The 25,824-nt window shown below is 37.6% G+C and overlaps 1 protein-coding gene across 4 annotated transcripts in view; it reads left to right on the top strand.

Annotated features, from left to right (window-relative positions):
* GALK2 (galactokinase 2) overlaps positions 1-25,824 on the top strand; it is a 49,889-nt gene that overhangs the window by 11,479 nt on the left and 12,586 nt on the right. For 3 of the 4 annotated variants that reach the window (XM_064456352.1, XM_064456353.1, XM_064456355.1), the window contains exons 5-8: positions 1,179-1,325; positions 14,246-14,344; positions 17,079-17,231; positions 22,150-22,360. In XM_064456352.1, the coding sequence (XP_064312422.1) occupies positions 1,179-1,325; positions 14,246-14,344; positions 17,079-17,231; positions 22,150-22,360 (610 nt within the window). The remainder of the gene's footprint in view (positions 1-1,178; positions 1,326-14,245; positions 14,345-17,078; positions 17,232-22,149; positions 22,361-25,824) is intronic. The other variant, XM_064456354.1, reaches the window with a different exon arrangement.

Genomic DNA, 25,824 nt, shown 5'->3' with positions numbered 1-25,824 from the left:
TTTTTGAACAAGCCTGTCTAGTGTTCTTCATGAAGGGGCCTGGGCAGCAATAATATTTCAGGTATGAAATCCCTTATATTTGTAGAAAGGAAAATTTAAAATAATTTGAAGTGATAGTAGAAGACATTAAAGGAGGCTCTTTGTGTCTGCTGATCTCTACCATTGGTATTTATGGTTGAAGTTGTTTCAGGAAAAGTAGTAGAAATATTTTCAAGGTGGGCATTTCTTTTTGGAAACACTGCCATTTTTTCTGATTATTGACCTTGTAACATAGTTTATTGACATATAAATCTCAATCAGAATGTAGCTATTCACATACATCTATATACATTCAATGATTTTTTAATAAGTACTGAATGTTTATTTCAAACTAAGAGAAAAAAATTATTTAAAAGTGATTTTAAATAAAAAAACAAAGCAAGGAAAGAGTATAATTGAAAGAGTGTGTACATGAGGATTTATGACTTCTGGATTAAGTATATTATCTGTGATATCTATCACATATGTAAAAATATTTTAAACTTTATTCTAAAAATAGCATGACCGAGACCATCACCACTGGTAGGTATGTATTTGTGTCTCCTAAAGCATAGTGTCCTTCAAGTACCATTATGGTTTTCTTGGTCAGTCCTGTGGTTGCTTCAGGAGATAGGAGTATCTGACTTTGAATACAGCTGCATAGCTACTAGTTCCCCATCAGCATGATGTGGCTCCCTAACACCACATTAGAAATGAAGCATAAAGCGGACCTTAAGTTCTTCAGGGTGCATTAAGTGAGAAGCTGTGGAGAAAAGGGCAAAAGTAGGGTAAAAAATTATTGGTAAGCTCTGGTACTGTCACCATGGCAGCTCAGAGCAAAGCCAGTTGCTGCAAAACCCACCCACGAAGCTTGGTAAATTCTTGGGCATTTAGCCCATACTGAATTCTGCTTGGGGTACAGTTCAGTTAGCTCATATATGTTTGTGTACAGGAATTGCAGACATACCTTTGGCTGAAGCCCTACCATTGGCTTTGTTCTTAAAGGATAGAATGAAAATTTTGCTTTATTTTGGAGATACCAGGAGCAGGTCCTTGGTTCCAGCAACTCAGCAGAAAGATTCTCTTTCTAAGTATCAGATAATTGCAAGCCTGAGCCTGTCTGTACTTGAAACTGAGATTGTTTATTTTTTCATTGTTAGGAACATTTTGGTCTTAATAACCCAACTGGAATGAATTGTCTGCTAGATGGAACCATCCCTCCAAGTTCTGGTCTCTCTAGCTCCAGTGCTTTGGTGTGCTGCGCTGGACTCGTGACACTAAGAGCTAATGGAAAAACCCTCTCTAAGGTAATTTACTGTAAAATACGAGAGTGTCAGCAGTAAAATTCTACTTAAAATTAAATATTGTTAATGCCTGTAAACATTAAAAACACGATACAATTGTTTTTGCAAAGGGTTGTTGGATATAAACTTAAGATATTGCACAACTGAGCAAACATCTTTGGCCAAATTTTGGCAGGATTTGAATTTGGCAAGAAAACAGGCTTACATTAAAGCTGAAACAAGGAGCATTATTGTAAGCCTGTATTTTGGCCAACCATCAGGTCCATGCCTGGACCAGATGTGCTATCTGCAGGCCAGGACTGAGGATATATGTGCTGAAGCATGTGGACCACACCCCCGAGGCCTTTACCCTCTCCCTAAATGACTTTTCATGGCTTTAACAGCAGAGCATCTGTTGGAGGCCTGTGGAACAATTTCTTGATAAATTATATAATCAGCACAAAATAGAGGTAAAATTCTTCCATCTGACTCTCCTTATTTCTTCACAGTTTTTTTGGAAGGAACATATTTACAATCCAAAATGTATTCCTCACTTTTTAAAACAAACATTAGTCTAAAAACAAACCCCAAGTATGTGACCTGTTAGCAGTACAACTGTTAGTAGAATTTGGCTCATGTAATAAAAATTTCTGGAGGAGTCATGGTCCTTGAAGGTGCCACATGGGAATGAAGTTCTCTCCAGTAAAAATGTCTGGTTAAGTGAAACTAGGATCTTAAATTAGAACATTGTCAGGAAGAGAAAAGAACAGATCTAAATGTGACTGTTATGCATATTTGTGCCTATTGTCTAAGGCAGACATTCCCAAATAGTGGTACAGAGCCAACTTAAAGTGGTACGCAATGATGGCAGCTGTTAATTGTGCTTGTATACAAGCACTTATCTGAGCCACGAGGTAGACAGATCCACACAGAAGGTTTTTGCTGATCAGTTGTGACTTGCTTCTCTGTGTAGCTGCAGCTGCAGCAATCCACTCACCAGTAAGTGCTCCATCCCGCATTGCACAGCTCACAGTGCTTGCTTCAGGAAGGTGTCAAGCAGGGTTAAGGCAGCAAGAAGCAGGATTGGTGAGGCAGGGTGGCTTTTTTATGTAGGAGGATGTGGCTACAGTCACTGCCACCCTGCTTTGTGCTGGTGCATTTTGTGGTCAAAAGGTAAGTAAGGGATCGGACACTTAGCAGAGGGTCTAGTTTGTGAGGTAAGACATGTAGTGCAATGGTAGACGAAAACATGTAAATGAGGATCCCACTTCGATGAATGAGACTTTGCAGTAAGAAGGTTGGAGGTGACAGGCGGGCTTTTTTGTACATGTGTACCTGGACTGGCAAGAAGCTTCTGTTTTTGCATAGATGGTCTTATCACAGGTCCGCACCATCTCTGATGGTGGTAATCAAATGAGCTAAGCTTGGGAACTACTGATCAAAATCACTGGAGTGCACGTGTTCAGAAAGTGGGTATCTGCAAAATCCATTAAAACTGACAGAGGTCAGAAAGCCCAAAATTTACTAGGTAGTTGAAATCTGTATCTGGAAAACCAGAAGCCAGGTTTTCATTATTCCAAGAAGTACTGCATAGCTTTCTTCAGAGAAGAAATGATACAGCGTGTAGCTTGAGCTGAATTTATACATGGAGTACCGGCCAGCATTACGCCAGACCTATTCTAAAGAAAGGTGCAAAACTCCTTTTGGCATTTTCATAGAAACTTGTAGAGGAACAGAAGGAATACAGAGACTCCACTGAATATCTTTCCTCCTCCTCATGTGTCCTGTTCAATCAACCCAAGCTCTTCTGTTTGCTGTTTGGAAAATGTGCTGAAAGTTAATCTTGTGTCTCAAATATAGCTGGACAAACACAAGAGACACAATTGCACATTTTTGTCAGGAAATCCTGCTGTATGCAGCCAAATATTTTGCAGTTGTGATGAAAAATGAGCAATTAATGTACAGATGAGAATTCCCAATAGCCAACATAGGAGCACAGTTAAGACCATATCCAAGGTTTTTTGTGCTTGCATAGACCAAGGCACCTGGTTGTGGTGGTTAAGACAGAGGATGACAGCTGTGAAGACTGGTAACTTTTGTCTGGGCTCTAAGTTTCCCCAAATCTTACAGGACAGTAAAAACAAATTCAGTGTTCTTGGCTAATTTATGATTGAGCATTAGAGACTTCTTATATCTAGCTAAATCCAAATTCTCTGTTGCACTGAATTTATGCTTAGCCTCGCAGAACTGCCTTGTATAAGGCAGACCTAGTCTAAATATAAATTAGAGCAATCTAGGTATGTGAGTCCTCAGAAGTATAAAACGTGCTCTGGCCATTTCTTTCCAGCTCCTAATGCATCCTGTGCTGGTGTCAAGTGGTATCTGTGCAGGATCCAGTAATGCTGGCTCTGTATCTGTTGGGAGCTCCCGCATGGCAGGGGAATTCTTAGCTGACCAGAAATAGGGGCTTTCCAGATTCTTTCTACTAGAAGGCAACCAGGACCTTGCATTTTTAGGCCTCTGGATATTTATGTGTTTATTTTTAAGGAAGAAATATCAGTTTACCTCTCCCTTCCATATTGGTTTTTTTTTCCCAGATACTTGAGAGTTGCGAAGGTTGTAAATGATAGTATTTACAAGTAACAATATTTGGTCATGACAATAATTTTATGAGAAAAATTGACTTTTTGCCCCTTATTAGTCTGATGGACTTTGCAAAACCTTAATACGATGGTCTGTAGCAGCAGGACATAGAAACTTTTGGCTTTCAAATCAAATTTGGCTGAATTGTAGGGCTTTTGTAGCCAAAGTTATGAAAAATTGACCTTTTACTGAATGGAACATTTATCTGTTTTGTGTCTGTGAAACTATTTTTATGAGAATATTTGAGTTTTATGCTCTTTTTCCTGATAAATGTAAGTTTAAAATAGTAACTCTAGAGTAAAAGTCGCTGAAATTTCGAGCTCTTATAACACTTCCAGTGTGAAGTTTGGGCCTATGAGATTAAGAGCCAAAAAACCGCAAAATTAAAAATATTGTAAAAGCATGGCTAGAATTTCACGGTGGCTTGCTTTAAAAATAGCACTTTTTTGACGTTGAAAACAGAATCAGAAAAAAAATGCTCTCACTAATTATTGTGTGTAGCAGTCTGCAATAGGGCATTGTTTCAGTTTGCATACAATATTTTTTTAAAAAACCCATCACACACATACACAATAGTTTAGGGAAAATACCAGTCCAAGACAATTCAGCCAGATGTGCTGTGCTAACCAGTTGCAGCAGTGCGAGAGCATTCAAATAAAAAGATGGAAAATTTAGAATGCGATCTTTAAAAAGAATCCATTTTTCTCCTCCAAACAGGATACCAGTCTAAGACTGTGTTGGCATCACTCAAAGAACAGCAATGCTCAGTATTAGCTTTTGATTTTAAAGTGATTTTTATTTTACTGTTACAAAATCAATCTTTTGTACAACTTTTCATCAGGAGAAGATACTTTTTGTAAAGGAAATAGAATAATGCTCTAAATTGTCCCAGCTTTGTATTTCATAGTAGGAATTAATGAGTACAGAAAATCACTTAGTACTTTTGAATAACTAGATTTACTTGAAAGATGTGATGATAGTGTTGCTGTCCAAATGTTAAATCTTGTGGTACTAAGTTCTGTTCAGCCACCCTAACATTTCTTCTGTTGCTCGAGGCTGGGCAGCTGTGCACATACTTATTGGGAAAAATAGATCAAAAGTGAATAGGGTTTATTTAATTTAATGTGAAATGTTGAGCATAGGAAGTTGAATTATATTTGGCTCTATCTAGACTGAGAAAAATCCAAGTCAGACAGAATGATAAAGGACCTAAATCTAATCCTTAATAGCACAGTGTCCACTGGCTTCAATTTTCTCAAACTATGGCTCAGATGAATTTGAGCATGAGGCTTTCAAAACATGCAACATTGTCATGTATTTAAACAGTTACAGTACCTGGTAACGTCATTGATTTTAGTGGGAGAATAGATAGGCCAACTGGAATCCCTTCTACTTCGTTTCTAAAGCCTGTATAAAATAAGGAAAGGGCTTTAACTGAATACTTTACCACTTCCTTATAATTTTTCAGATGTGCAATGGGGCTTAAATATCTAGCTGGCAAGAAAATCTGTGAGTATTCATATTGATATTGTGAATTCAAAATTAATAATATGTACTGATAATACTGGTTAGGATTATTTTATAATATTGCTGCATCAAAAATGTCTGATAGATGCACGCTCAGGTTATTTATATGAGAAACTCAAATTGCTTACACAAAAATAGTACATAGATATTGTATTTTAAAGTACTGTTAATATTGAGAAATGTTAAAGTTCCATTATTGCTGTGGAATTAAAAACCAGGGTTCTTTAAATTGTTAAGTTTGACTATGTGTGTTTATAATCAAGGGGAAACAGAGTACTTTGGAGTAGCGGTAATCAAAGGCCGTAATCTCCAATCAACCAAATTGATAACCTTCTATTTGAGCATGTTAGAGGGCAGACGAAGTCAAGCTAAGATTGCTGTGCTTATGAGGACATCCAGATACTATCTGACAAATATTTTCCCATTTTGGAAAAAAGTAAGCATAATTACCTTGCAAAACATATATGAAGTTTAGCTAATTGGGATTTTGTATGCAAACTGGAAGCAGATGGTAACTTTCAGCAATTTATTCCTAGTCAGGACAAGATATAAGGACATTTCTGGTGGTAAAAATAACCTCAAAATTTGGGCATCATTTTATACCTTAATGAATGACACATAGCACCTTGTATTTCAGAAGTTCTTTTCGTACATATGTACATGTGTATAAAACATGCACAGATTGAAAAAAAAGCCTTAACATCTAACTCGACTTTAAATATGCCTTAAGCAATGGAGAATGTTTTCTCCTTACTGTAAAATACTCTTTATCTATCAATGTTTCTTCTCCGTTTTCAGTCCTGTGTGCTGTGAACCAAACCCTGTAGAATTTAATAGAAAATCTACACTAAATTTGCCATAAAATGACCAACGTTATTTGTTGTAAAGGGAAGCAGCAGTCTGAGTCTGACTTTTCAGATTAAACTGGCCAGAATGTTAATGAATTGGCATTGGAGCACTGAAAATGACAGGCTAAAAATAACTCATATTACTGAATGTATTTTCTTGATGGAGCTTCCCTTCATGAACAATAAAATTTAAAACAGGAAGAAAACTGCTTTTTGATTTTAAAGATTAATTATCACCACTCTGTGTTGTTATATATAGAAAATTTAGCACATTTAACTTTGGCCAAAATGAATTTACACAAAGCCACCGAGGCAGGTGTAATTTAATACTATCATTTTATAGAGAAGGTTGCATTATTTTGGCTGCTGTCATTCTGTATTTGTATATATCAGGTTTCTGGGTAATGAAGGGTGAGCTGTTCCAAAAAAATACTAAGCAACACTAATTCTGTTTTGCTAACAAATATTTGCCTGTCTCCTACTCACTAATTGTCTTACTCTTTTAAGGGGTTTAATCTTACACAAATTTAATTCTTGAAAGGTCTATGTGAGATTGAAAGGGATCGATCACTGGGATGGAACATATTTACAGTGACAGTTTTATAGGGTCAAATTCTGTCACAGTTTACATACTGTCCAGATTCATTGCAAGAGTGAAAATTAGAGCAGTTGGCCCTTTGTCTCTTTGTGAGCCAAGGGGACTAATAAAGGTGAAACTCGCTTATCTGTTCTCACGCAGATAATTCTTTAGGTGTCTATTTTTAGGAAATTTTTGGTAAGGAAGAGTTCTGTTCACTTTCATTATTCCTCAACTACCTAAATACCTTTGCACATTTAGGCCGTCATGTTCATTACCAATAACATCAAACTGGGAGAAACTAAAATAAATGATGGGGCAATAGAGAATCAAATAAGCTGTACTGGGTGGTTTGTAATTTATCATGCTGCTGAAGTATCAGGGTGTATGGCCAAATCTGATACAATGTTGGACTATGCCTGGAAACAGAAAAATATTATTTTACCAGTTCTTCATCATTTTTAAAAGACCAGAAATACTCAGCTGAAAATCAAAACCTGAGTTTTAGGGGTTTCATATTGAAAAGTAAACAGAGAAAAATACGTACTAGTGAAAAGTATAATTTTACTGAAAACTCACTTTTTCCATTAAAAATCCAAAACAAGGTAACATGATGCAGAGCTACTGATGGGTTCTTATTACAAGAAATCTCTCCATCTAGAGTATCTATACATAAGGCAACTAATAATAAAAAATCACAACCCCTCTTTGTCAGACTAAATTATATCTCCACTAATATGATTTCCCAGATTAGACTTTCTGCATGCTGGGTAGGAAATCTTGTGGCTCAAAGATAAAACAGTTTTAAGTGGTAGTAATTTCTTGCTTTGTAACCCAAGATTGGCTTGCTCCTTATCAGGGAGAACCTTAAATTGTTTCAAACAAAAAGCAGAGGTAGTTAGTAGAGCTCTTAGATCAAAGGCTAGCCTCAGTCTGCACATGGGGGCCAATTGCCTGGTAGACAAACTAGTAAGCACTGCCTCCTGCAGCAGGATACATTCTGAGCAGACTTTAGAATTAAGCTTCTGAACAGCCTGAATTTTGTACATTGTTAGTTTTAGATTTTTCCAAACGTTCCAACGGAAGTTGTCTAAAACCTAAGAGTTCAGTTTTGAAATCCTTGAGAGACAGCAACTTCCTTAAATAGATTATTACTTCACATAAATTTCTTAATGCTTAATTGCTTATTAGGCAAGTGAGTGAATTGTATGCCCTGAGATTCTACTCCTAATGATGTTGCTTTGTATTGTTTTAATGATGAATAGTCTCATTTAATATATTGTTGAAAAAAACAACAGAAATGTTAAACTTAACGTATCACATACCTCACTGATACTAACCATCTCCCGTGGAGGCACAGCCAACCTGGCATATGTACTTGCCAACAGATATAAAAGCACTGTTTGCGTTTGTATGTATCACATTGGGTCTGGCATTCAAAGGCTGCAATATTTAGTGTTTTTCGACAGATCACCAGGGAGACTTCAAGGTTTAACTCACCTACCAGATACCACTGCTGCCATGTTATGCTCCCCTCTTCCGTGTTCAGAGGCTGAACAGACCAATTGTATGAAATAGCTCAGCATATTCCTAGACTACCTTTAGATATTTAAGTTTCCATCCCAGCTTCCCTGCTTACAGTTGCTCATTTTTACAGATCTCTCTACAGTGAGCAAAAGGGAACAGTTTGCTTCAGCTATGCCGCTGCAAAGCAGTTAAACAAAGGGACTTTGCACAGGAGTGGCTGACATCGTCACGTAATCTCTCCTGTTGACTATGGTGTCAGGACAGTAACCTCAGTGAAAGAGGTGGAATGTAGTGCTGAGCTGGCTGAGGTTGCATTGCCATATGTCTATGTCAACACTAATTAACACACATTTTATGTGGCTCATTTATCAACATAAAAATAGCAAAAGGTACAGTGACATTTTCTGTAAGGTGGTCCAAGAAAAGGTGTAAGTCTGCCTGTCTCCTTTCTTACCAATCAGGACAGTTAAACTGGAAAAGATTCAGGGAAAAGCCACATGGATGATCAAAGGTACGGAATTACTGCCATAAAAGTAAGCTAGGAGTCTTTAGAAAAAGGCACTTGGAGGAAGTGATAGAGGTCCATAAAATGATTAATGTAACTGATGGAGTGGATAGGAATCAATTGTTCATTGCCCCTCGCGTTGTAAGAGGCAGAAGGTACTAAATGAAGCTAGTCAGGTGGATGTTAATAATCAGCAACAGGAGATGCTTCTTCACCTGGTAAGTTGTAAAAGTCCTTGTTACTGGATGTTCTACATGTTAACATTTTGAATGAGTTAAAAGGGAGTCTGGACAAGTTCATATATAAGAAATCCATTGCTGGTAACTAAGTGTGCAGAATTCACATTCAGCTCAGGCAGCTCTGTATCAAAAAATAATGTTCTGGGGAAGTATCATCTATACTTGGCCTTTGGTCCATACTAAAAGCCCACTTTCAGGTACAAGATACAGAACTAGAAGTGGCATTGGTTTGACCCTCAAAGGCTGCTTTTATGTTAATATATTCTATATTTTTATTCTGACCCAAGTCTTTTAATGAATTGTAGCTAGCTGACAACCCCTTACTTACTCATGGGCATTATATACACTTCCCTTCTTTTCTTGGCTGGGGTTTGGTTGGTTGATTCTTTTTTTTTTTTTTTTTAGCGGGGGGGTGGGGAGAGATCAAAGGAAACATCTCCTGTTGTTTAAGATTTACTTCTTAAGTACTAACATTAAATATATCACTTTGCTTATTTAATAGTGTAGATGGTAGCTCAGGACTTACTGTCCACATGCTAGTTATTATTTACAAATGATGACTTGGTTTAGCCAATCCTGTTGGAACAACTTCCTGGAACAATAATGCAGAAATTCAGAGGGCAGTAGCATATGTGGGTGACAGAACAGTTGGGATAAGAAAATTTTTGATTCATCTGATTAAGTAATTTTTTCCTACAGTCATAATGCTACTGTTCAGACCCATTTTTACTTTGATGTTGGTATCTTTTTGTTCTACTTTTCATTACCGTCATCTTAAAAAGATTTTAAACCCACCCTGCAAAGGTTTCCCTGAGACCATATTCTTCAGAGAAATAAGCCACAATACTAGAAATAGGGAGGTTTTTGATTTCTCATTTCAGCTTTGCGACTGATTCACATGACTTTGAACAAATCATGTAAATATCTGTGCTGTCTCTAAATTGAAGATAACAGCAGCCTTATAGGAATGCTTTTAAAGTATGTTAAATTCTATGAAGACTTAAATTATGATTTATTAGTGTTTTTGAAATACTGCTTTAGGGATGGAAAAACCATGCTAATGAGTCTTGGGTGCGTAGAACTAGCTGTGTTTTGTGGTTGGCTCTAAGCGATCTCTCGTACGGATCAGAATACATGGGATGGAAGTATAATCGATGTGCAGATGGGATTTATTCTTTCTGCATCTTTCTCATGGTGCTTCATGAAGAACAAATGTCTGCCTTCACCTAGCTCTACAAGAATGCCTGTTTAGGACTCCTGCAGAACTCAACAGGGGTGAAATTTATTATTTTATATGCCTAACAGTTGTACTTGGAGCCCTACCAAGGAGTGGCAGGCCTCCTCTAACCTATGTGGCTGGCATGTGATGCTGTGGTGTAGCCTGGGGTACAGCTCCCCTAAATGTGGCTATGAGAACGGTCTGAGTTACTTCTCTGCAGGAACTGCAGTGCAGCCAGGAGGAAGGTCATGCATGCCTACGTCTTGTTCAGACATAATGTTTGAGATGTTGCCAAATGGTGCAGTGACATCTGGGATCTGTGAAGCAATGTACATTCACAGGTGAGGCATACAGAAATATAAATAGCAGATGATTGAAACAGTCCTTGCCCTAAAGAGTTTCTGAGTGTTGCAAGTGAATGGAAACAAGGCATTGCTCTGAGATAGGAAAAAGGTATTTCCTTTTACTTCATGGTTCTAGCGAATTTTTACCTTAGAGGTGCTTTCTGTGGAAGCCTAAAGTCAGAGAACTTGTCTAGCAAAATGTGGGTTTTTTTCAGTTTCCAGTAATGAAGTCACACATATTTATAGCATTATCATCTAAGAATCCCAAGTGGCAATTATTAATTACAAGGAGGGGGAAGATAGTTCTCATTTTATTGAGGAAATGGAGCCATAATGAATTAAAGGGACTTCCCCTGAATCACAAGAAACTTAATGCAGAGCTAGAAATTGAGCCCAGACCTCCTGATGCTCAGTTCTCTGTTCCAGTCATATGACCATCCTTTTCCAAGTATCAAATATGTGCACAAGGCTGTCCAGTTTAGTCTTCACATTTGTTTCCAACGCTACAATTCCGTTCCTCTGAACTTCGCCCTTTCACTCATTTTAGCAAAAAAGGCAAACACTTGCCTATTTCTCTCAATAGTAAGTAGAAACTGCTTTCTATACAGATGACGATTTCCTCTCCATTCACACGCTTCTCATCCTAGTATTAGAAGGCCAGCCTGTGTCAGAAGGGCCTGTTTAAATTAGAAACCAAATAATGTTTCAGGGATGCCTTGGGCTGTCTTGTGGAGACGGTTCTTCTCAACCCTTGCCAGTTACTACTTGGTGGTCCTGCCAATCCTTGCTGAGTTTCAAAACAAAAGTTGCTCAAGCTTGAACAGCACTGTAAGCCCAGCATACACAGCTGGACAGCTGGTGAGCTGGGACGAAGCAAGGCCCAATGCTTAACCAGGCACAATTCACCAGACCGTGTAAAGGGACAGGGGAGTGGCACTGTCCTAATTGTTAACATTCCTCCTCTGCGAGACTTCTCTTGATATTTATTTAATAAGCCCAGGCTCATAAAGTCTAAACGATTTAAGCAATCAAGTGGTAGCTGATGTGTATATGGAGATGACATGCAGCCAGACTAAGCGAGGGGTGAAATCCTTAATTTTTGACTTTGCAAAGCCTTATCTGGCAACTGCAGATGAAATAATACCTCAGGTAGCTGTGCCCAAGAGTGGAATATACATTGTGAGTACCTCAGGAGCTGTACTTCAGGCCAGGTTTGCACAGCCACAGCTCCTGTTTAAGCTTGCATGAGCCACTGCTGGCATGGTCTTTGCAGCCAGTGTGGAGAAGTTTCTATTGCGGCCAGTGAATAATATTCATGAAGTCCAGCCTGATGGCTCCTGCCAGTGGCTACAAAAAAGAGGGATGTGGTATGGCTCTGTTCTCAGAGGGGCGAAAGGCAGGTTCAGCAGAACTGGCTGAAACACGCCAGCATTTCCACATCCCAGCAACAGATATTTGTAAATAGGCACGCCTTCATGTGTAGAAAGGAGTGAGCATCTAGAGGCTGCTGTGTGTGGAGGTTTGTTCTCTCTTTTCTGTGGAGCTGTCGCTTGAGTATTTTAGCATTAAATGGGGGTGGGGGGGAAGCATCATTACATTCATTAACATTTCATTCATAATTATTTCCAACTTGGGGAGCAGGGAAACGTGGTGACTGGATGTTAAACTTTCACTGATGGGATGAAGAGGTCTAAGGTTCAAACTGGAAATGGGACTCTTGGAGTGAATGTGAGATAAGGGAGGAAAAATTAATTTTTATTAACCTCACCTTCAGCAAAAGCCAGGCACTGGGAGATGGCTTTTGATAAAAAGAACGAACACCAGAATGTGTGATGTTCCTATACTTTCTCAAGAAAAATAAAAGCAGCATTATCTCTGTTTCAGCTCATTTTTAAAATACACATAGGAAAGGCATCACAGAAAAGGAAAGTACTTTTGCTGATTGTACTTTAGATGTTCTGTCATTAATGGTCTTTCTCTTGCGAGTGGTCATTTACTGTGTTTGATTCAAAGAGATCCAGTCTGCATAGTTTTAGAGTAACTTTGTTAACGTTCTTTTGATAACTTCTGCTTATCAGCCTAAGGCTTATTGGCCATTACTGCACTGTGAGCCGAGTAAATTGGTTGTTGGTGCATTTACTTGACTACAAGCACCAATTTTACAGCTTTCTGTGGTGCCATTAAAGAAATTAAACCAGCAAGCAGGCAGGCACCCTGCACATACCTTTCTCTTAGGATGGTGATTTACTGCCTCTGCCTGCTGCCTTTTACAGCTGTGTGCTGGCTAATGTCCCTGCTTTGCTGGTGAGCTTGTTTCAGTCCTGTGATGCTACATCCTTAGTGCGGAATCTGAATCTGACTTTGCCACCAGACTGAAAAATGGGCTGCAGCTTTTATAAAGTTCTTTTCCCGTCTTTCCTGTGGCTACCGTGTGCTTAGAAAAACAAACTGGTAGGGGTCATAGTGTGGGGACATGGGTGCTTTCCTTTTGATCTACTTGCTTTTGACTAGTCTATGTTCTTCAGCTGCACTGCAAGGCTTGTCTGGTGTTCTGTTTTTACTTTGCCTGATGGCTGAAAGCTTTACTGTAAATTATTATTTTTGGCAATTATGATAGTGATATTCCTCCCTCCCATAGTATCCTCTGACCTTCAGGTATCAGAATGCACAAAGATATGCCAAAAATGTCACAAAAGAATGGAAATCGCATATAGTTACAAATTAGCTCAGATAAACAGTGTAGACAGAGTACAGTATCTCAAGGAGAGATGACAAGCACCACTGATTAGAGTATTTACAGTGAGAAGGAGTTTCTGAGTTAGGTTCAATACATAATTTCTGATTATGGAGTCAGTGCCTTAAAATAGTACACAGTAACAACTTGCCATTTTTCCGTAAGCTACCAAGATGCACATATAGATGGATTCAACTAATAAATCAACAAAGTATTGTCTACTGGGATGGAGGAGTGTCAGGTGAATGAGGAAGGTGAGAGGAGGCCAGCTACAAGAATTAACTGTCTAAACAAGGATACCCTGAAAAGTGTCGGGTTATGGTGGGTCCAGTGGCGGCTGAACAGTTGATTATATTTTGCTTCAGAACAAAAGGAAAAAGGGGCCATGTAGCATCCTAGTGGATACCAGCTTACACTACTTGGTGTGGGAGAGACAATGGTTTCAGAGCTCTGTCATTATCTCCTTTGTTTTCTCACTAGTTCATACGTAAGCAGTGTAAAAGTAACATAGAATCACAGAATGGTTTAGTTTGGAAGCGACCTTTAGAGGCCATCTAGTCCAACCCCCCTGCAGTGAGCAGAGATGTCTTCAATTATATCAGGTTGCTCGGAGCCCCATCCAACCTGACCTTGAATGTTTCCAGGGATGGGGCATCTACAGCCTCTCTGGGCAACCTGTGCCAATGTTTCACCACCATCATTGTAAAGAATTTCTTCCTTGTATCTAGTCTGAATATCATCTTTAACCTTGGCTGGAGGTTCATCTTAATGTTTTTTTCAGGTGGAACTTGCAGAAATTTGCACAAAGAGTGAACGTTATATTGGCACAGAAGGTGGAGGAATGGACCAGTCAATCTCTTTTCTGGCAGAAGAAGGAGCTGTATGTAGATTTTTGTAATCTAAACTAACAATGTAATATTAATTTATGTAAACAAAAAATATCCTCATATGTACCTAGCAGAAAGACAAGAAACTGGAATACCTTTGTAAGCAGTATAAGCACTGTTGGTATGCAAATGACACAGAAATTGTATGGATAAAATAGCGTACAATCAAGTATGACAAGTTTGAAGGAATAAGGTAATGAAAATGAGAAATGGCAAGAGGGAGGAAAGAAGAGATGTGGGGAAAGATGTGGTCTAGAAGAGTACTAGGTTCCATGCTATTTGGCTAGTTCATTGCTGAACTTAGAATGTTTCCCATATAATGAAATCTGAATGGTCGGTATGCCTTGTATTCAGTGCAAATGGGATAATTATTACAAAAATGCTTTCTTGAAACTTCTTATAACCAAACAGTTCTAGGAAGTTTTGCCAGGTCCAGTTACAAAGACAATGGAGACTTTTTTCCCCCCAGTTTTTTTAATTCCAGACAATTCTGTGGCTGGATTCTGATGTAGAAAGGCATTTAGCTGTCTTAAACGTGGTGACAGAAGGTGGACTAGCAATGATATCAGGACCTGCCAAGTTATTAATGAGTGCTTGCAGTGGAATTTACAGTGGAGTTCATCCACTGTCCCAGAAGGTGCACAGGACTGCGAATGTTCAAACCTAAAACCTGTCACAATACTTCTATTGAAATTAATGTAGCGTTTTATGACCTTTATTGCTTATAATTGTGATATTATGTCTCTACAGCTTTTGTTCCTTAATGCCATATCTTGGATAAGCTTATTCAGAAAATAAACTATTTCCTAGAATTACACCAGACATTTAAGTCCAGCATCAGACACATGTATTTTCAATTTCACATCACCTGTACCTACTCTGTACTTTTCCTTCACACCTACACTGGTAGTAGTAAACACACAGCTACATGAATGCTGAAGGAAGCAGCATGTTTTCCTGGCATACATGCAGATGATCATGTAAGTGGAGGCTTTTCTGACATATTGAGATGGTGATCAAAAAGGCAAAGAAAATGTTAGGAAAGATTAGAAAAGAAATTGTGAACAAACCAGAAAATATCCTTGCTTCAGTGTACTTGCAGCTGAATGGAGTTCTAGCCTCCCATCTCAAAAAAAAAAAAAAACCTAAAACGAGAAAAGGACAGTAGAGGCCACTGAGGGTGATCAGAACTATTTTTTTATACAAGCATTGACTGAATGATTTAAAACTTTTTAGCCTGGAAAACAAGTATCTTTGAGGGTGATACTTTGAAGCTCTGTAAAACCCCTGAATGGGTAAGAGAAGGTAAATCGAGAATTCAATGTTTTTCGTAACTGAAGAACTAATAGAAACACAATGAAATTAGCAGGCAGCCTGTTAAAAACAAACAAGGAAGTTTGTTGTTTTTTTTTTCCAAAACATTCATTGTTAAATTAAGAAATACTGTACATTGTGGAAAGCAAAAGTTTAAAAAGGGTTCAAAAGAGACATTCTTAGATACACTGATAGAGTATTAGCCTATTTGTAGCTATTAAACATAATAGTCTGATGTGTCTTCCCCTGTAAGTATAACCACCATAATCTTTGCTTATGGGAAGCTAGAAGAATATACGTAAAAAAGATTGCTTTGTATATGTCCTATTTTTATATTCCCTCTAAATACCCATTTATGGCTACTGTCAGAAACAGGACAGTGGACCAGCTTAGTGGTAGATTCTGATCTAATGTAGCAGTTCTTAGATGGTATATTTAAATGTAAGCAAGCTTGTCTGTCTTCATAGTAATTTTGTGACGTGGTCCAGAATCTCAGTGGCAGGGAGTAACACACATGCTGTACATAATGTACAAGCAAATTTGTCATTGTTTATTTAGCACTCTAGCTGCTCAAGGAACTCTCTGGGGTGCACAGTGCCAAAACCAGTAAGACGTCCCTGCTTGCAGAGTTACAGTGTATTCTAAGAAGCCAAAGCAGGGCACATGATTTACAACTTATCCCAATGAAAAACCAGATGTGAATTTAATCTCTTGATTACATTACATCCTGAATTATTTAATTAATGGATGCCTAGCTTATTCCATTAAAAGGTCACAAAATGTTGGGAACATCTTACGCAGCCCGTGTAAGGCATCTGTGAGGCAAGAGAGTTTCTTATGTTGGAAGGAGGTAGTAACTAACATTTTTACATATAGTTTTATCTAATTTCTGTGTTTGATTGTCCATATGTAATATGATCACTGTCTCCAGTCAGTCCTAAGATTTTGGTGCTATTCTGTACCTCAGTGAAGTAATCTTGATTTAGTGGAAAATCAGAAAACTAAGGGGGAGGTGGGTGTTGGTGAAGGGGAAGGGAATGTGAAGCCCCTTTTTTCTAGTGGCACGCACCATTAGCTTCAGCCAGGCCTGGTACTTTTCTGTAGATCAAAGAAAAACTGTTGTCTTAAACAGGCAAGAAAAATAGGTTGGGTGGGGTTCTGTGAAATGCTGAAAAACCCAAAGACTTAATGGAAACATTTAAAAATCCAGCTACAAGGGAAAGGCTTGAAATGTATGTGTAACTTGGCCAATGAGGTTAAACCTTTTCTCGCTGTTTCATGTCAGGTTTTTTTCCTTAACTGTCCCTGGATTTTCGAGAGAAAACACATGCAAATTTGCATTTGATTTATAGAACTAAGTGCACTGTTAGCTAGTACTAAATTAAAACTAACCATTCATTTTTCTTTCAATAGGCCAAGTTGATAGAGTTCAGTCCTCTGAGGGCTACTGATGTTAGACTTCCAACTGGAGCAGTGTTTGTTATTGCTAACAGTTGTGTTGAAATGAATAAAGCAGCAACTTCTCATTACAATATTAGGGTAATGGAGTGTCGTCTGGCTACAAAGGTAATGTGTGGCTTATGTCAAACTCTGATGAAACCTTCATCTAAATATGTGCGCTTTTTTCCACTTCTGACCAGTCGTGTCTTTAACACCTGGCTAGGTGCTACTTTAAGGAGCATTTTATTTTCCAGAACCAGACACGTCCATCTCTGCAGAAACAGAACTCCTGATGAGTTTAATGGAAGTGCAAGGACTGTGCCCTTATATAGAAGATTATGTGATGTAGTTCTATTCCATTTATTTTGTAGTATATTTCAATGGAGGAAATAAGTCTATTTTTCAGCAAAAAATATTCTCATTTAATAAGATAGACTGCTTCTAATTAAAGCTGAATAATGACAAATAATGGAAAGCAATCAGTTTGGTCACATGTATATATGGCAATAGATGTGTATTTTCTAGGATTTAGAGGACATCAAAGCTACTAGTTGGAGGCCTGGAAGTAATATTGGAAATGCTGAATAGCAGCATTTATGTCAGTGTGAAGTTTAAAAAGAGGCTTGAATCAAAACCCAACATTTAGATTGTGCTGCCAGTTTACAGCTTGCAGTTATCTGTAAAATGTATGGAATTGAAACATGAAAAAAAAAATCTAAGTTCTGCTTTAATTCTGGATTTTGTAGACCATACGTTTAGGAATATGTAGATGTAGGGTTTGATTTGAGTTTGTTATAGGAAAACAGTGAATTCTTCTTTGATTAGATTAAGTGAGGAGTAAGCATAAGGATTCACTGCAATTATAACTAAGTGTGCTGTGTGGAAGAACAGAATTTAGGTCACAAAGTCTAGATGAAAGTTTTAAAAACTTCAGGAACAACTTGCCACAAAACATTTGGCCAAAATCTGAGAAATACTTGAAAGTACTTTGAGCATTCAATGAAAAAAGTATCATAGTTAATGTTAAATTAAAAAAAAATAGTTGAAGGGATAATCAGATACTGGCAAATATAATAATATAAAATACTGTGTTGAGATTTTTTCAAAGAGGGAAGCTGAACTTCAGATGACTTTTTAAATGGGCTTTAAACTCAAGTATAGAGAACACAGCTGCATTTTAGGTGTCTATAAGATATGGTAAAAATAAGAGCACCAATGACCATAGTTAAAGCTGCTGTCAAGAAGTTAATGAAAAGATTCTTATGTCATGAGGAAAATCAAGATAAGGACCCCTCTGTGTGTTGGTCCTGGTATAACTGATAAACCTCTAATTTAGGATTGTTAATTGATTAAGTATGTATTTTAGGAAGAGCTTCTTTTGCATAAGAAACAGAGAGCCTTCACAGATGATCTATACTAAGAGGCAAACTACGATGAGTGCATGAAATTGTAAGACTTTTTAAAGTATTCTTATGTATAGCAGATTCTGTGAATTGAATCACAGTTTTCTAAATTGCTATAAATTATTGGTCCTGTGCAGTAAATTGAAAATGTAGTAAGGAAAGATTACTTTTTTTTTGTTACATTCCTGTTAGCTATGATGCCATGTCTAAAAAGGTACCTTTAGCAGATGCTTGATTTTAAGGAGACTAACAACATACACCTGTCTATTTTTAAACATGTGCTACCCAGATGGAAAGTTGCACACACTATAAAAATACATTGAGCCAGGAAAAGACTGTGTTTAGGAACAGGTCACAGTGGGGTGAAGGAGGGCAGGTATGTAAGTGGAAGCAGGGAAGTCTTTAAAGCACCATTAAGCTAATGGAACTATGAAATAACATGCTGGGCCTCCATGGAGAAAGCTCCATGTAAGTAAAGATGCCAACACAACATATCCCTGCAGGCGTTAGCGTGGAGCATTTTGATGTCAGTCTGTTCTACAGCAAGTGAGCTCTTGATCACTGTCACAAAATTATCTTTATCAGGTTCTGTTCCTTTTCCTTCCCTTCTGGACAGTCATTCTTTTGCTTGGTATTTTTTTTCTTTCTCTATTCTTCTTGTAGCCTCTGAGTGCTTTCCTGTACTCCATTAAACAGCATGTTTAAAGACACTTATGTTCTGCAGAACACTCACAATTCCAAAGGAAATTAACTTGTACTTCATACTTCAGAAAAGTCGCACAGTTGGTGCTGCAGGATGAATTTGAGCATTAGTGAATGCTGTGATCTCCCCTGCTTCGCCATGTGTGGTTCACTTCACTGTCAGCTGTAGAGTGCTGCCAAGAATGTCTGCAACTGGAATGCCATATAGTTAATCAACTGATGTTTGTTAAATGTGGAAAGATGCTCAGATGACATTATAGAAATGTAAAGTATAAGAAAGTGATGTTGCTCTACAACGGCTGAGTATTCCTAGACTTACTTTTAGTCAGGCTTCCTTTTATTTATATTTGTTCCATCATTTACTAAGTATGTTTTCTCTCAGTTACTTACAGTTCTCTAGTGTGCCTGTGTGGAACAATAAAGGACAATAAAGCATACAGATGCTATATCCTGGCAGTTCAGAGCCAGCTGGATGATGTCCACATCTTTAATCCATCTAGTCAGAGAACATCAAGAAAATATCCAACTGTGGGATCAGTATTGGGATTACTTTTATACATTTAATAGATGGGATTTTTTTCCCATTTCTGTTCTGTGTCCATTACAATTTGAGCTGCTGCAGCTAGATTATTTTCAAAACCCATTTCTGTTTGCCCATAACATTTTTCCCAGTAATGTTAGAATTGAAACTTTGCTATAAGCAGTGTGGACCTTTCCAACAAAGCCCTGCCTGCTGGCCTGATGGGCTCAGTTTCCATTTGGAACATTTGACCTGGAAAACGCCAGCATAGTTAGCTCATCTAAAATACAGCATCTCCCTTGAAGTATAGAAATGGGAACAGATGTGACAATACACAACATATTTCTACAGGGGATTATTTATTTAAAAAGGAAACAGAAAAATTTTCGTTGCCATATAGAATGTTATTTTTTGTGGATTCTTAGTTCTGTTTAACTTTTGGTAATAAAATCTAGGGGATGCTGAACATTAGGATTAAAGTATAAGGAAAAAAATTTCCATTCATTTAGCACCTTGAAGCAGGTTTAAAACATGTCACAAACATGTACCAACATAAGAGATACTAAGTATTTAAGTAGAACGAATGAAGCAAAATTGTTATTCTAATTTATCCATAAGTATGCTAAAATACAATTACATAAAGGCTGTTGAGTTCTAGGTACTTAGAGCCTTTTAAAAGGAGGCCGGAAGTGACTTAATCAGTCTTTGACAGGAAAATGTTCTCACCCTAATTTTTGCGTTAGCTACTGGACAGTGCGCTGCTTCTTTCTCTACCAGTGAACATACAAAACTGTGGTTTAGATGGGGACATAGTCATATGATTTGGATTTTGATTGGATTTTGTTTGTTCTGCTCTCAGCCTCACATAAATCTTAGCAAGTCACTAGATGGCACCAAAAGTAGTTAATTTTTATATACTGTAATAAAGCAAAACTGGAAAAGCCCCTGCAAAAAGCATTGTTTGAGGAGAGCAGGAGGGTGAGAATCTACAGCAGATAGTTGGGCAGCAGATCTTCCGCTTACATTTCATGCTGTGACTTTGCACAAAGCAAAGCAAATACTTCTCAGACACATATGTAAATCCCATTATTTTTTTAACCCAGGAAGTTAAACAGCTTTGCTGAATTGAGACATAAGTGATTTCAAACCAATCTCACTCAAAAACAGCGTTTATTGAAAAGAATAACAAAACACACTGGGTGAAATCTTGCCACTGATGACAAGAGGTTTTAACACTGAGTTGAATAGGGAAAGGGTTTCATTCCTTGGTCTTGCTGCACTGGTTTAAACTCTCTGCAAACATACAACCTGATCTGGCATACTTGGAAGCTTTAATCTCAATTTAAATGGTACAGAATTGGACATATGTCGTGTGCTTATAAATACAGTAAAACAAGATTGGCATGTATGTGCTAATCTGTGTCTTACTCTGTAGCAATCTGTTGAAATTAAAGGTGGTATGTCAGTAGGATCCCACATGATCACTTAATATTCTGTAATTAATGACATTAAAAATATTCCATGTTATGAGGAAAGCTGCTTTCCTCAACCATTTTCATTAGGCACATGAGAGCATGAACACATGTAGCAACCTTCCAGAGAAAAGCCTCTGACATATTTCCTTTTAGGATTCTGGTGGTTGAAGTAACTACTGACAACTGCAAAAACATCACAAAGATACATGAAGTATGACATCATTTTCTGGCAAGGGAAAAACAGATATATCTATAACTAATTAGCATCATAACAATCACGAAGGAACCAAGCAGATTCTAACTAACACATTGTAACCTTCCCATAAGGCTCAAAACTTCCTTTAAATTGGATGGTAAAAGAATGTACTTAAAATTTACTTCAAACTCTAGAGATTGAGAAAGGTTACAGTTAGTTCTTCTGCACAAATCTTATGCTTGCTTTCTTATTTTAAGGCTATTATGAGAAAGGGTTTTAATGACAACCTCAAATGTTCATTAGAAAATTAGGAGCATGTTGGAAAGGTCAAACAGCTTTAAATATTAGACCAAATTCTAGCAGTACAGAGGGACTTTTTAGGGGCTTTTAGTGTTACAATATCGTAGCATTTGTATAAGCAATTTCCTGAATGTAGTTATAAAAGGTTAGTAGGTGCTTGAAGGAACAACGTCCATGGAAAAGGATAAACGACTGATTTGATATCACACAAATAATGCCAGTAGGGCTTTTACAGACAATATCTGATTTGGGGGAAGAATATCTGTCATTCACAGTCCTTTTATAAATAAATATAGTAATCATCTGCTGTGTACTGATAGAAGGTAGCTTCTACTGGTTCCCAATTAAGAAGTGAAAAGAGCAAATGGGTTTTAAAGGTGCTTATGGACAATTAAAGAGTTTTAAACAGGAAGGCACAATGTTTTCTGTTTTATTTTTTGAATTTTAGCTTCTGTCAAAGTCAAAAGGCTTGGACTGGGAAAAAACATTGAGACTCCATGATGTGCAAACCAAGCTAGGAGTTAGCCTAGAGGAAATGCTGACCATTGTTGAGGAGGTATTACATCCTGAGCCTTACAGCACAGAGGAAATTTGTAAATGCCTGGGAATTAGCCTGGAGGAGCTCCGCTCTCAGATCCTTAGTCAAAACACGCAAGATGGTAAGCATATATGAAATGGTGGGGTTTAGTGTACAAGGTTTGTATTATATAGAAGTTTATGTATTAATAAGTAGCGCAAGTGGAAGTCTTGCCCGAATACTTCCCCAGAACCTTGAGTGGCAAGTGAGAGAATTGATTGTCACAACTTTCTAACTTTTAACTTAAAATAGAGCAAAACTTTGGGTTTTGATTGAACTGTTTCTAAGATGATAGAAGTAGCAGATCACTCACTATTTTAGATTAACCTGTGCTGGTTTGGAGTCATCTCTAAATAACCCAGGTTTTATTCTAGGGAGAAGTCTTCTTTTTTAGGCAATAGACTCTTACAAACCCAAACATTTTGGATGGTTACAGCATCATTAAAATGAAGCCTGTTTGCTCTCCCTTAACTGGTGTTAAAGACTGGTGTAGATGAAGCTTGTGTTTCTGGTTTTGAATTGATAAATACATGATCATACCGTAAAGCATGCACTGGGCAGCCATTCCTGAGAAAGTAGTTCTGTCACTATCAGTATTTTTTCTTCTTTTAGGAAAATGTTGGTGGAGGTGAACAAGTTACTATTTAAAGTATTTCCTGTGTATTATTGCTCATGATTATACCATATAGTCATGAGCACTGGCACACATGGAATAGATCCTGGATGCATATAGTAGGGTTGCTAATAATACTGAATAATAGAACAATTATGATATAATTAAATTGCATTCATAACAGGCTTCAAATTGAGGTCAGAATCTTTAAGAACTTAAAATAATCCTTACTTCCTTGTTTCCATTCTGTGGCCTTCATACCTCTCCTGTTTGGTAGGTGAATTGCATACTTGCCAGTCCTTCCTAAGACTGATTTCAGGGATGTGTATTTGATGTATACAAATCAGTAACATATCTATGTATATCGATACTTATATTTAAATAATCTATCTGGAACAATTGTAAACTTTATATATTGACCAAGGACCAGGTCCTGAACCTAGACCTCTTTTGTACCCCAGTGGTATCAGAGCATGAAACCATCTTATTGTCTAATTACACTGCCAGAGGATACCAGGATGGAAAATGTAGTATCTTAATCCAGCGCTTTATCTCCACAGAAAAAGTTATGATAACTCTGTGATGTAAGTACATGAGAAATAAACTGAACTGTGTACCTGCACTCTGCAACATTTTAATGGGAAACTACTAGGCTGTAATTCTTTTATGCTGTCCCCTTACTCTCCCATTCATGAAGCAATACAAGGCTATTAATTTACAAATTATTATACTCCTTATACCTGTTTTATAAAACGAAATTCTACAGTTCTGTAGAAGTGAATTGCTTATACAGGTTATTTAGATGTTTTTCAAAAACAAAAACAAAAGTCTGGTTAAAAAAAATTAAACATGAAAGCTATAGAAGAAACAAAGGAAATTTTATATTGTGGCTCTGAATAGCATTTGCAGATGTTTGCTGAACAGAATCTCTTAAACTTGTATGACCATGATTTCATTTGATAAGGCCAATTAAAACAGGTTATGCTGAAAGCCTCTTTGCATGTACAATATAAAATTAAATAACAGATTTCTGTAAAACTATATGCAAAGAAGAAATAAGACAGACACAGAAAGAAGGAATCTAAATCCACTGTTTGTTTTTGTTACACACTAAACACATTACATTTTATGTTGGCTTTGGAAACCAGAGGCTGTTTGACAAAAATATTTTTCTTATTTCTACCCTACTTTCCCGCTATATTTTAATGACAATTCCTGACTTCTTCATGTGAGAGAAAACATACCAGCAAATAAATAATATCTGCAGAGAATTTCAGAATGTTGTTGAACAACATGAAGGAACTATAACATTTAGGGTGTCTGTCTTCTTTTGTCCCTGCGTTATCAACTTTTCTGGTAAAATAGTATAATGTTGAGTGAATAATTTGCATGAGAGTTACTGTTTAGATAATTTACTGGATTCTGAGTTTCCTCTGTGGCTGAATACAAATTATCAGTAGTTTGAATTTTTTGTATTATTCAAAGCCCAGTGATATTTACAAATAATGTTTTGTACTGGCATTGTATCTCATGTTTAAAGATCTGAAGGTGCTATATAAATATTATTTTAGTCGTAAGTCTAGCTTCTTCTCCTGTACTCCTCCAGTGGTAGTACTATACACTTACATAAAATTTTATAAGGCTGATCAGATAAAAACTCCACATCCCAAAGAAAAATGGTATGGACAGGTTTTGGGTGAGTCCCAGGCCAGGGCTGGAAGCACACAGCAACTTTGCATCCTATTTATAGGCAGGTACTCAAGGATTTCTGCAGTTCCCATCTGTACAGACCACTTTGTTCCCCAGCTTTGGAGAGGTACAGATGGTACATGAACACTCTCTCAACTTCTTGCACTTGTTCCTTGGCCAACTCAAAATCCTGAGTTTAAATTCCCCTTGCAAATGTTTAGCCATGGATTACACTTGTGGCTTCTGAACACCTCTAGAAAAAATAGTATTTATTACTTTCTAAGGTGCACTATGCCATAATTTTGGCTTGGACTTGAGTGCTTCACAGAACATTTAATGTGTGGTGATTGTGGGACATCAAGTATTTATAAGCTCCACCACAAAAGGATATTCTTCTGTAAAACAGTGTATTCCTTTAACCATGAAATGTTTTTTTTCCTTCTTAAATGAGGTATTTTTAAACCTATTTTTCTTTTTCATGTATAAAACTGTAATCTAATTGAGACATTTAAACCTGGGAGTGAAATCGCCATTGGAGGAGCAGGCACCCATTTGTTGCATGGATTTGGCTGTTTAACTGCCTTCCTATTCATCCCCTGCAAAGAGAATTCTAAATCTGTGCTGTAGCTTCAGTAAGTGGTGCTTGAATAGCCTTTCATTCCCACTGCCAAGTAATTTGCATTAATGGTGATCTCGGTGCAAGAATAGTTTCAACTTTATTTGCACAAAGAGGCATATGTGAAGATGGACTCTCAGATGTTCTGTCAGGCTGCTCTGGGATACATAAAACGTTGTCGTGTGCATTAGTAGAGTGCCCTTGTCTTAGATAAACAGAAGTTACCTTGAGACTGGTAGACCTAAGAGCACTTCCCAGCTTGAGGGTCCAGGTGTCTATTCCAGCCTCAGCCTGATCCACATCATGGAGAAATTTGGGAATATACCATCCCCTTCCACAAAAACATGACTTACTTGGGACGAGCCCCAGAGAGGCAGCCTCTCCAGGCAGATCCCACAGAGCTGTCTGGAGGATGCAGGCTTTTGGGGCATGCCACAGGTTAGGCACAGGCACTGAACGGTCTAGGTCAGTTGAAAAAGCCTTGTTAAAGCTAGCATTCCTCTGGAGGAGAAATCACTTTAAACCCGTAGTTATCATGATCTCTAAGCAGGTGTCTGCTAAATGGATCACTGAATCCAGCAATGACTCGTCCCCTGGTTTATTTTCAGAAAGCCAGATTGCAAACAGT

This window comes from Phalacrocorax carbo, chromosome 7 (assembly GCF_963921805.1).
Source record: "Phalacrocorax carbo chromosome 7, bPhaCar2.1, whole genome shotgun sequence".
Taxonomy (NCBI): Eukaryota; Metazoa; Chordata; class Aves; order Suliformes; family Phalacrocoracidae; genus Phalacrocorax; species Phalacrocorax carbo.
This window is presented reverse-complemented; position numbering and strand designations above follow the sequence as displayed.